The sequence below is a fragment of the Herpailurus yagouaroundi genome, unplaced genomic scaffold (assembly GCF_014898765.1).
Source record: "Herpailurus yagouaroundi ecotype Mexico unplaced genomic scaffold, PumYag 67702, whole genome shotgun sequence".
NCBI lineage: Eukaryota > Metazoa > Chordata > Mammalia > Carnivora > Felidae > Herpailurus > Herpailurus yagouaroundi.
In genome coordinates, this window is record NW_024420501.1 from 3,257,156 (window position 1) to 3,272,795 (window position 15,640).

The 15,640-nt window shown below is 45.2% G+C and overlaps 1 protein-coding gene across 11 annotated transcripts in view; it reads right to left on the bottom strand.

The window, feature by feature from the left end:
- Positions 1-209: 209 nt before the first annotated feature.
- Positions 210-15,640, bottom strand: part of ATP11C (ATPase phospholipid transporting 11C (ATP11C blood group)) — a 107,382-nt gene continuing 91,951 nt past the window's right edge. For 2 of the 11 annotated variants that reach the window (XM_040468557.1, XM_040468550.1), the window contains 4 exons: positions 15,297-15,400; positions 11,985-12,138; positions 5,535-5,639; positions 210-2,982 (listed from right to left, as the gene is read on the bottom strand). In XM_040468557.1, the coding sequence (XP_040324491.1) occupies positions 5,538-5,639; positions 11,985-12,138; positions 15,297-15,400 (360 nt within the window). In that variant the 3' untranslated portion in view covers positions 210-2,982; positions 5,535-5,537. Of the gene's footprint in view, positions 2,983-5,534; positions 5,640-6,319; positions 6,411-11,799; positions 11,866-11,984; positions 12,139-15,296; positions 15,401-15,640 lie in introns of those variants that run through there. The other 9 variants (XM_040468551.1, XM_040468554.1, XM_040468556.1 and 6 more) reach the window with 9 other exon arrangements.

The following is a 15,640-nucleotide window of genomic DNA, read 5'->3' on the forward strand; positions in this document are numbered from 1 at the left end:
AGTAGTCGGTAACAGTGGGGTTTTTGTCTTAGAGGCAGGCCCAGCCATGTCAGAGGAACGGGGGAAGGGGAGACAGCGAGGGGCAGGGAGAGGGAGGGAGGGAGGGACAGGTGCGCGTGCACACACACACACACACACACACACACACACACACACACCTTTGACCAAATTTCAAGCACACCGAGACCATTCCAAAAGAGAGGCTAAAATGGCAATCGTATCATACCAAAGTTTATTGATACATCAAACAAAAATTTCTGTAATGAAAAAGGCAAGTTGCATTCATAAAAGATGGCATTCACAGTCATTATAGAAAGCAACGACGTGGATGTAAAAAACTGCCTAAGTGAAAAATGTAGTATTGCAGTCCCATGTTGCAAGCTGAAAAGTGATTTGGTTAACACTTGCCTAAAATCTGCACATTTCTATACTGCATGTTATTAAAAAAATTCCATCACGAAATTATTATGGATCTTGCAAATTCTGGCTTACATTTATACTGCTGCTGGTGTAGATGTTGTAGAGAGGGAATTTATGGTTTACGCTCAGTAGGTTACACCTTCAAACAAGGGACGACGGTTGTGAAAATTACAAGGACATCTTGACAGTTTAGAGTGGTTCCAATGATGGGTATATGGGAGCCTGCTATTACACTCTCCCCCTTTCTCTGTCACAAAACAAGGTGGTTAGACTGTCGCGCTAGGAACACCGGGGGACGGCTTACTTCGAGTTGTTCCATCCGCCTAATCCCCCGCTAACCAGTTCTTACTTAGCTCGTTACTAAAATACCTTTCACAAAAGCAAAGTCAGGTCCCTCTCAAGGATCTAGGCCACGGCGATCACCATCGTGAATTTGAGCTGCGGCGTAACGCGTAGCTGAGATAGGACCTCAAGTCCCCCTCAGTCACCCTCCTGGCGGCAAGGAATGCGCCACGCCACCAGTTACATGTCCGCTACCCTGCACATCCTGATGAGGCCACTCTCCAGTGGTTTGCGTTAAACGGGCCTCTCTCTGTATTGCAGGTCTCTCGCGTGTGTTCACATCCCATACGGCACTTCTGTAAAACAACAACGGCAACAACACGGCGACAGCCGCAACAAGCAGAAGAACAACAAAAAACGTCAAAAGCTTTCCTGGGTCTGACCTTTTAGCTCTTTGGAATAGGCAAAGAATGTACAGACTTTGTTTTCAGCAGACTACCTCAAACACAGGCTAGCAGAACACCGCGCACTCAGGTAAGCTGTGAAGGACATCCGACAAAAGACTCGAAGATAATACTGATAGACGAGAACAAATGAAATCACGTAAAAGGGTCACGATGATGGAATGGTTTCCGGTAACCGGAATTATGTCCTTCCTAGAATTCAAGAAAAATGACACCTAAATACGGACCCAAATTACATATGGAAGAATCAAATGGGCCACACGGACCACATAAATACACCGGTATAGATTGGGTCCGACGCTTTCCTAAAGCAAGGTACAACAGAAACACGAATAATAGTACGGGCATGCCAGAAAGACACCCAAAAAAGGAAACCGGTATGAAAACACTTTTTTAGAAAAGTAATCTCTATGCCCACCACAGGGCTCAGACGCACGACCCTAAGATCCAAGGGCCGCGGGGCCTACCGACCGAGCCAGCCAGGCGCTTCTGAAAACACTGTTTAAGAGCCCATTTCAAGCTAGTAGTCAAATGTAGCCATTTTTATCCCCCAAAATGTGTCTGATTTTGACACTTAATAAAGATATTTCACATTTATTCTGATGTGTTCAGTGAACTCCGTAGGAGGCTAAAGCCTCCTCCTAGTCCAGGAAGTCAAGGCCTTCACCAAGGTGAATCTCACGGTTGAGAGTCAGACCGTCACCTAACCATGTTTGCTAAGAGAAAACATTCAAGTTCAGAGTCATGGCTGCGCAGGCCGAATCGCGGTCTTGGGACGGATCCCTCCTTCCCGAATTGGCAAGTTCAAAACAAAAGTGCTGCTTGTATGTACAAACGCAGTCTCTTTCCAAAAATAACCGTGAACAGTTGGAAATAAGCTATTTTTTCACCTCTCCACAGAAAATGATAAAACACGGATACTCAGATGGCTTTAGTTTTACGTGACCATGGTTTTGCCTATCCCACCTCAGACCCCGGGAAAATGAATACTGGAAAATATCCGTTAGATCTTAACTCTTTCGAGGGGCTACTTACTAAGTGACTGGAAATGTTTTATTTTGAAAATAATCTGGTAGCCATCCACGCATTAAGTGGGGTTTAATTCAGAAGAACAAAAATAAGTAATTTTTGTTGATTCTCACAAAAATATCCAGGATTCACACTCTTTCCACGTAAGGGTTCAAGGTTAGTTTTTGGCAAGGCTATTCCGTGAGGACAGAATTAGCATGTGGGTAAACACAAAGGACGAATTATTCTGATGCACTGATACCATTTAGTCTTCTTGTATTTTCAAGTATTCCTTTCATATGTTTGAAAAAAAAAATAATTTAAGATTATCACTCAGCAGGAACAAGAAACATGATCCAAACAGCCTATGTCTTCTGCCAGGCAAAAAAAGTAATATTAGCAAAATCTATTCATTCCCATTGTATGACTTCTACTTTATACTATTATATTTAAATCCATTCACAGAGTTCATGGGTTAAAAGAGCACCCACTTGGTAGTTATAGTCGTCTATCTAAAGCCAGACATTCTAATTATTCTTCTCGCTTTCAACTTTCATAGGATTCATAACTTAGAGCTTTGGCCATAACGGCTACTTACGATAACTGTAAATGCTTAAAAGAGTCATTTGGTATTGTAATGGACATTTATTCTGAACCCCAGACACAAGAGAGGGGTTTAGTTTGTTGCATATTGCGTATCCTGAGATGACAACTTTTCGTAGTTGTGTCTTCGTGCTTTCTTTTTTTAGCTGTAACCACTGTCAATATGCTTGTAGGACAATAACATAGGCAGTTCAAGATTCGGATTCTGAAAAATTTAAAACATACAGAGTTAAAAGGTTTATTTTAACAATGGCGCGAAGCCATCTGTTTAGCATTTTCCAAAATAAATCAAGTAGTAAGTTTTGTTATGAGAGTAAAGGAGCTATCTTCAAGTGCCAAGTTTTATTCACATGCAGGGGGGAAAAAAGGGCGACACAATACCCAGTTTTTCATCCTTGCTTCAATTGTTGGCCGAGTAGATTCAGACATGCTTTTTGCTTTTGGATTGCTCCAGGGCTCTCTCAGTCATCCCTACCACCAGGACCACCTAGCACAAGCCGTGGCTTAGCTCAGCAGGGTCCCTCCCTCTAGCCTGGGAGCGGAAAATAGGGACGTTTCATTGGTCTATCTCCGGCACCTAGCGCCGTGTCCCGCATGCAGCGGATACTCAGGCCCCGGTGAACCGATGAACGGATTACTGTTTTCCAGGGTGTGTAAATTTTGACAGAGGAAGTCTGAAGATCTATCTGCTCCGTTTCGAAAGACTGCTGTGAAACTGTCTTTCCTTTACTGAAAGAAACCGGTTTCTTCCCCATAATGCTGCAGTGAATTTTCTTTTTGGGAGATCATGTCTCTGTAAGTCAACCGAAGCTTCTGTTTCTCTTATTCATCCTGTTTTTTGGAAAGGCCACCACAGAAACTGCCCTAAGAAATCTGTGGAGCCTTCTCTGTCCCCTGAACCTTATTCAGTGCTCTCCCAGGGAAGAAGATACACCTGACGGCCCCCTGCTAGTTGGGTTTTAAAAGGCTGGGTTGGAGGCCCCCCCCCAAGACCTAAGACTCGCGCCTCTCAACATGCCTGATTTATACTCTACAACCCAACCTTTTTTTCCTAACAGTTTTTTTTTCAGGTGGCAGCGTCACGGTGACCGACTCTAACCAAAATAAAAATAAGGTCGCCATTCACGCCGAGAACTTATAAAAGGAGTCGCCCACCGCTCCCTCCCTCATCGAGGGACAAACCCAGGGGCCAGGCCAATTGCCAAATTTTTTCCGTGGAGGAGAAATAACGCCACGTGAAGATATATTCCTGGAGGCAATAACTACGTTGAGGGCAGGACGACTGCTTCCTCACAAGAAAACTTTCCCACTTCTGTGTTAGGCGTTGTAGGACTTAAGGCCCTGGAGAGGCCAAAAGCACAAGCAGCGTCTCAGCCAGCCGGGTCTCCCAAACGCGGACCGAGCTGAAGAAAGCGATCCAGGGGGATACAAAATGAGCTGGGAACAGGAGAGCTAAAAGGCACCATACAGCTTAGGACAAGGCTACCTGGGACAAGAGGGTCCAAGGCTTTGAAAGCCACTGGGAGGCAGATTCGTTACCGAGGGAAGGAAGATCGAAGCAGGTGAGTCGCTCCCAACGGGGAAGGCTAAGAGGTGCGCCGGGGCCAAGGGGGTCTGCGTCCGAAGCAACACTGGGGACGCAGACTGGCAAAAACCGTAGGGCACAGGAGAACCAGAGCACGCGCTCCATTACTCTCCTTTTTGTTCTTCGCTGGCGGGTGGGGGGGGGGAGTTGACAGCTGACGAGAAAAACGGGCCCACGGGGAGGACTCCCGATGGGGAGTTCCAAAGGCAAGAGGCTCCCGATGACCGTCAGTTTTTCGGTGCGCAGGGGAGACGGCCCTGCCCTAAGCTGTATGGAGTTGTTTCCAAGCTGATGGGCTCGGAAACCTCATTCATGAATTACTCTCAATTCCTACGGGTGGAGGAAAAGAGGCCTCTAAAGGTCTGGGACGACGGAGGCCGCCGCAGTGAGTGGGAGGGAGAAAACACACAGAGGAGAGGACACCTCCCGTGCCACGGCAATTCCCCCCCACTCGTCTCTGAGGGTAAATGAGACAACAGGCCGTAAAACGGATTTACTCGTTTTGGGGAAAATGAACTGCGAAGAAGCGTTCCACGTCATTAGGTTAGCATCCCCCTGAATGGCTGGGAAAGATTTGAGCTTTTACCTCTGACAAGTGGAAACATCTAGCTTGAATAAAACTTGACATGAATAAAAGTGATTAGGTTGGGGCATTAATTTGGGGGGTCAGACACGTACGAGTACATTAAGTGTATACCTGCAAACACACAGACACAGCACACGGAGATACAAACACACTGGATTATTTGCACCTAATTCCCAAAAGAACATGCAATGCTAAATTGACTTGACGTTATACAGATGCAATTTTGGAATATTTGTTTTCAGTTTTCCGAATGATCTCTTACAGTCGAGACTGTTATTTCCTAATCGGTATTAACGAGCACTTTCACGGGACGGCTCTGCCGCAAGTCGCCCCTCGCAAATTAAATATGTTTTTTTACCCTCCGGCTCTGCAAAAGGCCTAAAGTTTCATTTGGGAGCTTAGCAAATTTAAAATACCAATTTTCCCCATATTCCAAGTAATGCATCTTTATATTTTTGTAAAGAGTTAAGTATAAAGTTCACCACACCAACAGCAGAGAAAATTTAGAGTGATATTTTCATTTTTGTCTTTATAATGCTGTTAATCTGTTTCTTTAAAGCCAGCCCGCTCGTTTACCACTAGGTACCTGTTACAATATATTAGATTCGTCTGAGAATGTTCGTAAAAGAAGAGGTCTGACTGAAGGTCTGGCGGATAATGAGTCAGATGCCCTTTTACAGCTCAGATTTCTCTGTAATAGTGAGGTAAAGATACTTAAAGCATTTGAAGACTGGTTAACCTACCTGGTGATAAAAACGTAGAAGAAAAAGAATCATTTCCTACAGACTACTCTTTTGGCCAAAAGTACAAACAATTAAGCTACAGGAGATGTGTCACATTTCAACGGATACACTTAAAGACCTAAGGAAGTCTCCAACTCGAATTGAACGGTTTTCACGGTATAAGTATACAGATATTAGTAGTATAAGGCAAACTGGGCGCTTTGAAATGACACTGGTAGGTTATGCGGGAGATGAGTCAATATGGTTGGATTAGTAAACCTTACCATCCTTTTGGTGAACACCTCTGAGAGTTGGGCCGGTGCTGTGAGTGTATCGAGCAAAGAGAGATTTGTGCAAAACATTCCTGTCTTCGTGAACACCCTAGCTCTAGCACGCCGTGGCTTCCACTGTGCACCGGGAATCAATGGGGCTAGGGAGTTACGGTCCAAGTGTTCGAACATCACCTCCTCTCCAGTGTGACCATTTGAGAAGGTGAACAAATGATTAAAGGAAAATGACAAAATACTCTTAAGTATCAACAGAAGGTAGAGAAATGAGCACTGAGAAGTCATCGTTCATAAAGAGTCAGAAAAATGGTGTCAAGCAAATGAGAACGCAGGCAAGTCGGTACATTAAGAAAGGAAATCACCTTATTCACTCCAAGAGAAACTGTGATTGCTGGAAGTTTGAGAAAGCATGAAGATAGTAGATGTTCCTGAGGAAGGGAGGCGTTTCGTTACCTTGTTCACAATTGCACAAAGGGTGGAAAATTGCAGTAGAAAAAAGAGAAATGCAGAAACCAAAAAAAAAAAAAAAAAAAAAAAAAAGTAAATATTCTCTGAAATGTAAGACATTTAAAAAGAAACCTGGAGAATTCGAAGTCGAAATGACATGTTAGTTTTGAAGGCATCACTTTCTGAAGTAATAGTAGAGTCAGAGTTAGGAACAGTCCATTATATGTGCAAATGACTATTTCTCCGTATAACAATTTAAAGTTGCTTTGTTCATGGGAAGACGGACTATTCTGAATCACTTTAAAACACGCTTCTTACTAAAATATGGCTTGTTTCTAATCGTTAACTCACTAACCTACATGGTTCGAAATCCATGGGTCAGAGAGCTATGTCCAGGGTCCATCACCAATCTATCCTGAAGTAACTATCTCCCCTATCCAGCTGCACAGATTCAACACGAAGGGACTGACTGCTGTCGGGCCGTGGCATGTTACAAACCTAACAAAATTAACACAATGGGAAGACATTTGGTGAAACCACACTTCGCTCCCATTTACTGCCGGACCAGTGTTTAACTTCCCTTATTCTAACGTAGTTTTTCCAAAAAAGATTTTATTTTTAAGTAATCTCTACACCCGCCGTGGGGCTCAAACTCACAACCCCGAGAACAGGAGCAGCACATTCTACCGACTGAGCCAGCCAGGCGCCCCTATCCTAATGTCATTTGATCGGTTTTTCTCTTTTTTCTTACAGAGACCTCTTCAGCAGGGTAGGCTAAAGGGCTAGGAATTTCTCCTTTAAAATGCCTAGAGAGAGCAATTCTGCTAATCAAGATTACCCATGTTATCTACTCAGTGCCTAATGGAAAGTAGGTCTAAAAAAAAAAGGTATCAGCTAAAGTATCATATGTATCTAATAGCAGCGAATAAACAATAAAACTCTTACAGGCAAATACTTTGACTTATTCACAGATGTTTGAACGCAGCTGTATTTGTTTTCCTGTTCGTATTTTCCTTAAATAAAGTTGGCGATATGTTGGCAACATGCAAATCCCCAATGGATAAGGCTAGAGAAATAAATATGTTGTTTCTGGGAAGAAAAATTTTAAACTGTCCTGTCTTCCATTTTGCGGGCAAAACTCTCATAGTGAGATTAACACGACACCGAGTCCCCCGCCCCCACGTTTAATATTCAACCCTATTTAGTTAAGACTGCAACCCTAAGCACAGTTTGGTACACTCAAAACCTTATATCCAACCGTCAGAGATAAAAGTATTTCTACGAAGCAGAAATTTTAGGGGTTCATAGATTAGGCCGCTTTATAAAGGAAAGAGAAAGGAAATATGAAAGTAGAGAAGGCAGGAGAGAGCATGGAAAGAAGATCTAAAGCAATCAAAAACCGATATAGCCAGCAACTGGTGGAGGTGGAAGGAAGGGAGAGAATGAGCTAGAAGAGTATGATATCCCCACATTCCTCCGCAGTCACCTGCGTCAAAGAGGCCAATGCATAAAGGTCCGTCTCAACAGCCACAATGTGAGGATTCAACATTTTGCCTGATCCGGTCAACAGGACTGTTATCCTTAGAGGCCAAGGTTGGCTGGGACACTGTCAGAATCACGACAGTAATCAGCCTCGGCACCACCGTTTTTAACAGGATAAAGCGTATTCTCCAAAGTTTGCAAGGTGCTTTCTCTGGCAGAGCTCCCTACGTAATAGAGTCTTTCTTGTTCGTGCGGACATCCCATGCTAGGCATGGCCACGTGGCTAGGGCCACTGCCATCAGAGGACAGCAGTCCAGGGTCTAGCAGGCCAAGTCAAGCCTCCCTCTTGACAGTGGTGGGTTACGCGGGCAAACTTACTTAAAGGTACGCGGGCAAGTCCTCCGTCGGAAGTGGCAAGTGGTAGCTACCACATGGCCAGAAAGGGCAGGGGTCAGTTCACTGACTACCACGGAGCCCAGCAACTGTGCTTAGGGGAGACACAACCTGTTGACGCACCCACCGGGGTTCCTACACCGGAAGCTTCCTTTAAGGGGTCGTCTTGCCGTTCCGTTGTCCTGCGCTCACGGGTGCTTTCGTCACGTCCTGTCGTGACGGGGATGCAGCTCTGGCAGGGTAGGAGCTAAAGAAAAGCTTTCTGATCCTTCATGATGGGACCTGGGCCTCAAAAGCTAACCACACTGCTGAAAAGACAGCTGAGGAACAGGTAGCTGAAACTAACCTGTGAGTTTAATGGCCAAGGGAACCCGTTTGCAAAGACAGCGGGATCCTCTCCGGTGCTGAGGTCAGGACGGAACCCGGCTGGGCTGGAGGCTGCCACACAAGCCTTTGTACTGGCGGCTTCCGGAGGTGGCGACTTGGAATAGCTCGGATGTGTTACAACGCGCCACATCCCGGAGCCTGCTATCCTGTTCCGTGCCGGCCTCCCCAAGGGTTGCGTAAAAATCCTCTTCAGAACTGCGCTGGGGTGGCAGCTCCTCGTGAGCTGGGGCCACGCGTGACTCATCCCTGGATTACCATCACCTAGTGCGGTGGCTAACAGCGGACCCTCACGTGACGTGTATCGAACTGAATGGAATCCAGCAGAAGGCCGCTTCTGTAACTGTTGCGTGTACGTGGCTTAGCTTCTTTTTCAAATGCCAGAGACGTTTTCACCACCCACTGCCGCGTTCCCTCCTGGAGACAGCTGCCAAGACCCACACGAGCACGGCGCTCGCTGGCTATGTGTCCAAAGGCTCCAACACGCTTACTGGCTGAAGTCGGGGGGAATCTTCCAGGTCTAGGCGGGGACACTCACTTTACCACATCAGGGAGCGTGGCAGGAAGGAGGCTGACCCAGCGTAAGAGAATCTTTGGCCGCTCTTTAAAGTGAAGCCAATGCCTTAGCAAGGGATATTACGCCAAGTGGGAAGTCACCCAGGATGCCAGACTGGCTGGCGATGAAGATCCTCTTTCTCCTTCATCTTACAAGTGGCCTCTGCTTCTCTGAATGGCCAAACAGGGCCTCACGGAAACAGACGTGACTTATCAGGACAGCCATGGCTGTTTCAGCTGGCCTTTATGCATTCATACGCGCTACTTTGCTCTTGCGTTTCCTCACAAGGGGGGGGGGGACGGGCAGTGCCGCTGAGTGCCCACAACTTTGCGTCTCATCTGCAACTCTCAAAATCCCACAGAGTCTGAAAAACCATTTAGCCTTTCAGACACTGGATGTAAAGAGAGATGTTCATCAGTAGGCGGTTCAACACATGTTCTGGTTCAATGAGGGTAGGGATCGATGAATGAGTGATTGGATGAATGAAGGTGATTATGGGAGTTTTCCCGGTTGTTCTAGCACACCAGCATGCCAAGCTATAGCACAGGCACTATAAATCCTCGTATCGTGGACATAACCCATGGCAAACAAATCGCATGCCGAACCGCATGCTTCCGGCAGAAGTTCGGATTCTACCGTTTGCGTGGAAAGAAAATGTTTTACGTCTTTATCTGGGACTGCTCTGTATCATCCCTCTATTTTATGGCCACTGAATTTATAGAAAAGTCACCTCCAGCCTGTGTCTAAGTTTATTTATTTTTTAATTTAAAACAAAACTTTTTTTTAATGTTTCTTCTTCTCGAGAGAGAGACAGAGGACGAGCGGGAAGGGGGCAGACAGAGAGGGAGAGACACAGAATCCAGAGCAGGCTCCAGGCTCCGAGTTGTCAGCAAGGAGCCCGATGCGGGGCTCGAGCCCCCGAACCGTGAGGTCATGACCCGAGCTGAAGTCGGACGCCTAACCGACTGGGCCACCCGGGTGGCTCCCCTTTTACTTATTTTATTTTTTCAAATGTTTAGTTTACTTATTTTAAAAGAAGGGGTCTAAGGAAGAGGACAGGGGTGATGTGGTCGAAGGTTTTGATTTCTGAGGTGTTTGTATCCTCTTGAGAGTGGGAAGTTGGGTGTGAGCCATCAGTTAGCAGGAGCCCCACCGACCCAACTAAGAAAAACATTTAGGAGCATTCCCAAAGTGTACTCCCAAGTAAGGAGAATGGGAGGGGCACCTCAGAGATCTTTCCCAGACAAATTCTCTATCATAACAAGGCACCAAACCATTTCTCACAGCGACCGTTTTTTTATCGGGCTTGGTGGAAGTTGCTGCTCGAGCCATTCTGGGAAAAATGTGTTAATATCGACCTGTTTTTACCCCTGGTCAACGGATACGGAGGCATACTCAGACAAGCAAATGCCTCTTTCTCATCCTAAGACTAAATCCCAGGCTGGAGGGAGACGGTCAGGGGTCTACTGGAAGGATTAAAGAGTGGACCAGGGTAATGGTATCGTGTTCAGTGCCGCCCGCAAGGCATGTGGAGGCAGGGGGTTAAGGCCAGTTCCGACCACCTGACTGTACAGTGGCTGGCTTTGTGTACCAAGAATCGACGTGGCTCATGCCGCTGACAGTCGACTGCTTTTGACTGGAGCAGATGCCAACCTGTTGATCACGAAAGGTCCTCTTTAACGCGTCTAGTCGCGAAAGGTTTTCTCGTAATCGTTTCAGCTCCTACAACTGCGTGATGCCAACCACCGCATTCTATCAAATCAGTGGGCCAAAACCCCCATCAGACAAGCCAGTTTTGTGGCTCAGCTGGTTGGCAAATTTGATCCAACAGGTCAGGTAGATATACGTTAGACCATTTCCTGAAAATACTGCACTGGGGGCTGTGAGACGGAGGTGCTGGGAATAATGAGACAAACGGGGTTTTGCTTGGCAAAATGAATTAGCGTTGGCAGGAATAGGACATATTTAATTAACCTGTTGGTCAGAATGTGCCAGTTTTATTTTTCAGGCTAATCTACCCCTTTCACTTGAAAGGCTTTTTAGAAATGTTTGAAAGCTATCAGACAATGCAGGGCCAAGCAATTAGGCTGGCAGAGGGTAGTAACTTGTCGCTCCCGCAAGAATTTGGCAATTTAAGCAGCAAAACTAAAAACACACTCATAAAATAATCTGAATTTTTACAAGTGTGTCAGGAAGGTAAGGATGCAGAAATCACATCCCGGGAGTTCTCTTTGGTTCAGATATACTGCTGGACAGACAGGGCTAGAAGCGATACAGAGATTAAGCAGCACTATAATCAGAGGAAGGGGGAGAGGTTTGAAAGAAGCAAATTGGGAGTATCGACTGAAGAAACCAAAAACAAAACAAAAAAACCTCTGCAAACAACCCGCAGGGAAATTTCTAAGGTTAAAGCTGGAATGTTGGTGTGGAAATTCCTGGTGTGAAAATTCTAGGCTAAAAAAAAAAAAAAAAAAAAAAACAACAACCATTTTTTCCATTTAAAATTCCATATGGAGCATATGAGATGCTCCATATGGATTGCTGAAGGTCACACAGAACACTATTAAGGAGTCTACTTACCACCTGCATTGGATAACGGAGTTTTTACTATACTTTTTATGCAGAAGAGGAAATTAAGTGATGCACCTGTAAGGAGGGGTTTAACATGCTGTAACTAATGCAGTTCTCTAAATAAGGTTTTTAGTTCATGGCAGGTATTGAAGCCCCTTCCAAAAATCAAGTGATAACATAAATTTAGTTCTTACCCTGGCACTTCTTCTTCTTACATTCTTTAAGACTATCAGGAGAATCTCAGGGAAAAGGCTGATAAATATTAGAAGAACTATGGCCAACCATGTAGATACAGAAGATAGCATTTGAGCAAATACGAAATACATTCTCTGTTGTTTGAGAAAAGGCCTAGAGTGGAAAGAAAACACAGAATGGAAAAAGAAATCAGGTCCTGTCATATCAAACAGAGGTGTCACCGAAATTATCTTTTGTAGTTAAAGGGACTCTTCTAAATTACACACCTTAATAAAAATAATTTTCTTTAAGAATATCCCCAAAGTACTACACAGATTTCATGTACTAAATGTTGGGAGGAAAAAGAAAGGATAACTAAAGGGCAAAAACGACAATAAAGTGCATGCGACCTGAAAACAACTAAGCAATCAACTTTAAAACCGTCAAGTGCAGAGTATATATTTGCATTAGAAAATATTGGGGCTTCAAGATACTCAAAAAGAAATGGTTACTTCTTATGCTAAAAGGTATTTTACTTCCTCAGCTGTTTTGTTCATAGGAGAATGGACTGTGCTCTACATTCGGAAATGTAAAAGACGTTTTTACACCCCGCCCGCCCTCCCCCCCCCCCCCACTCTACATAAATATACAAGGGAGGGTCGAGCTTCTCTCTCCACCGTTCTCATCCCCGAATACAGACGGGGTACCCAGGGTGTGCCAACCAGGCTGGACAGGAGAATGTTGCTAATAGGACACGCGGTCTTGGGGGCCAGATATCTAGGACCCTTCATCCAGATGCTGGATTTCATTCGAAGTCATTCACTGAGCTGTTTGGTGGACACAGAGAAGCACAGCTAGTTTCCCCAGGCTGAGGCACGGAGAGCCTCAGCAGACTACACGCTGTTTGCAGCAGGGGAGGAGGAAGTGTCCAGGGTTGGGATACACAACAGATTCTCCCTGGATTAGGAGCTCTGGGCGGATAACCACTTGTCTCATTTATTAGACGATGTAAAGGGCTCGCTGAAGATAAATTTGTTCCTCATTAAAAAAAAAAAATCGATGTTTGTGCCCTCCCTCTCATGTAACATAATAAAATCAAGCTTGTGGCTCTAGGTACATGGGGACTAGAGTGTGGCAGAGGAAGTGAGCAGAACAGTGAGGTGGAGAAATTCAGGAGGTCTGGGCTAAGTCTTCTAGGGTCCCTGCCGTCCAGGAAAGAATTCTGCAGAGCTCTCACTCTAACTCTGAAGGGCACCCTGACTCATTTTCTAGGCAGTTAATGGACCCTAATAAGTGTCCAGTACACAAGTGACAGGGAGTCACAGGGCATTCCACACAGTACCCACAATACTCTGTCATTCACCGCTCTAGAATTTTCTTTGTCTTGAGGATAACTATGGAGCTTTACAGGGGAACAGCAAAAAGCAAAAGGTATTATTCCTGGATTGGGTTTGGGGCTCAGAAATCATCGTTCTCACTGCCAATCCCCACATCACAGAGGGATGTGTCACCACGCCTCGGGGCTGAGTGTGTCCAGAGATAGTAGCTGGAAGCAGCATTCAGCTCAAGTCTCTCACAGTTTCTGGTCATATTTCACTGGTTGCTTTATAATGTAAGTTTTATATTCATGTAGTGGCTCAACTCAGCTCTACTGAAGGACAGCACTATGGGCAACAAAATAAAAACAGATTTATCACTATTACATTTTCAGGAAGTATCTCTAATGAATGAAAACAGATGTGACAATGTCTTAATCTTTTGAAGGATTTATTTTCATCAATAAGGGATGGTCTGTGGTCAGAGTTAGAAACTAGCTGGCTAGAAACATTTCATTCTTGTGGAAATTTTGCATTAGTTCAGAAGCTGATTACACGGATTCATAGATAGAATTATGGTGCTCTGGGCAGGATTACAATTGTATATTACATTTGATTAACCAACTTTGATTAATTTGTGGATTATTCAAGACAACAGGGACTTCCGTGAGCTTCACTGCTGCAGAAATTACCTCTTGGAGGTGCCCAACATATGCCATGATTACACTTTTTGGAACTGGTAGTTCCTTACGCGATTAGGCTTTTCATATTTTTATTTCTTAAGGCTTTCATTTTAACAGCTTCTCAAAAGCAGTAAGAGTTTCTTCTAATGAAGTCTCAAGGGACGATAAACACAGCCTCACATCTCCGTGATAACATGGAGCGTTTTGTATGCATGATTTTGCCCAAACCCGTGCAAAGAATGTCCTCCTAGAATTGCACCCTATGGCTTCCTCTAGCCATGCTCTCTGCATCCTTGTCAAGAGAAGCCACTGGTTAATGAAAGCGGCTACACAACATTTAGGCCTCTGGGAGTAAGAAAAGGAGAGGACAACCTAACTTATTTTCATTCCTTCTAACTCTCCCGATCACAGCTTATACGCCCCTCTCGCTAGATTCTGATCTCCTTTCCGTTTCCCCCAGAGTGCTTCACACAAAAGGGATCCTAAATGAACGTCTACCGAACCAAGATGAACTCAGTGAACTCGAAGGCCACACTGTCCAGTCTGCCTCTACCCACCCCCCGCCCCCGCCCCCGCCAGCGAGATGGGGAGGTTAAGATACAACCCTCCAGGGGCGCCTGGGTGGCGCAGTCGGTTAAGCGTCCGACTTCAGCCAGGTCACGATCTCGCGGTCTGTGAGTTCGAGCCCCGCGTCAGGCTCTGGGCTGATGGCTCAGAGCCTGGAGCCTGTTTCCGATTCTGTGTCTCCCTCTCTCTCTGCCCCTCCCCCGTTCATGCTCTGTCTCTCTCTGTCCCAAAAATAAATAAACGTTGAAAAAAAAAATTAAAAAAAAAAGATACAACCCTCTGGATACTGAGTGGTATGTATTCCACACCCTGAGCACACCTGTAGGGACAAGACTGACAGTAACAGCCCAGAAAGAGACAAGGGAGTCCAAATGGGTAATAACGGATCTGTTGGCCACTGTGTCACGTAGAAACGTCACAGGATGAGTATTTCCACTGTAAATCACATGGAAGGTCCCTGCTAGAACTTGCGGTTTCACTTCACAGAGAGATGCTTACACACGTTCAAGGTGAAAAGATGTGGACGGGGGCTATTAGAAGGGAGGACTTCTGAGTGACTCGTGTAGTCCATTTACTTGCTTGTGAAATCTTACCTGAAATGAGCAGCACTCGTAGCTGAAGTGACTCCCCATCCATGAGTATTGAAGACCTGCCATCTTACCTGATCGGCGCTTCGGAAGTATAATTAACGTTTGCATAGACAATGTACATATACACATATCTACTTTGTTATTTACACATTACTCACACGTGTACAGCTGCTTACCAAATAATTCCTCCCCAGAAGAATGAGAAAAATACATAAAAGGCTAAAGAACCCCAAATCACAAAGTGATTTATCCACGTCCAGAAACGAGTATCCAAGGCGAGCTGAAAAGACACAACACAAGAGATGTCGTGATGGGTACAAACTGCACCGGGCAGTAAGTCCACTCTGCCACTCGAGAACTTGAATACCTTAAGGATACCTACGGGAGGATCTAGCTTGGGCCAGGCAACTAGAAGAGAGGGAAACTAAAAGAAGAACAGAATCCAGACTTTTCACAGAGCCAGGGCAAGAAAGGGGTTAGCTCTGTCCCAAGGCCCCTAGACCCTACAGTATAGGCTTGG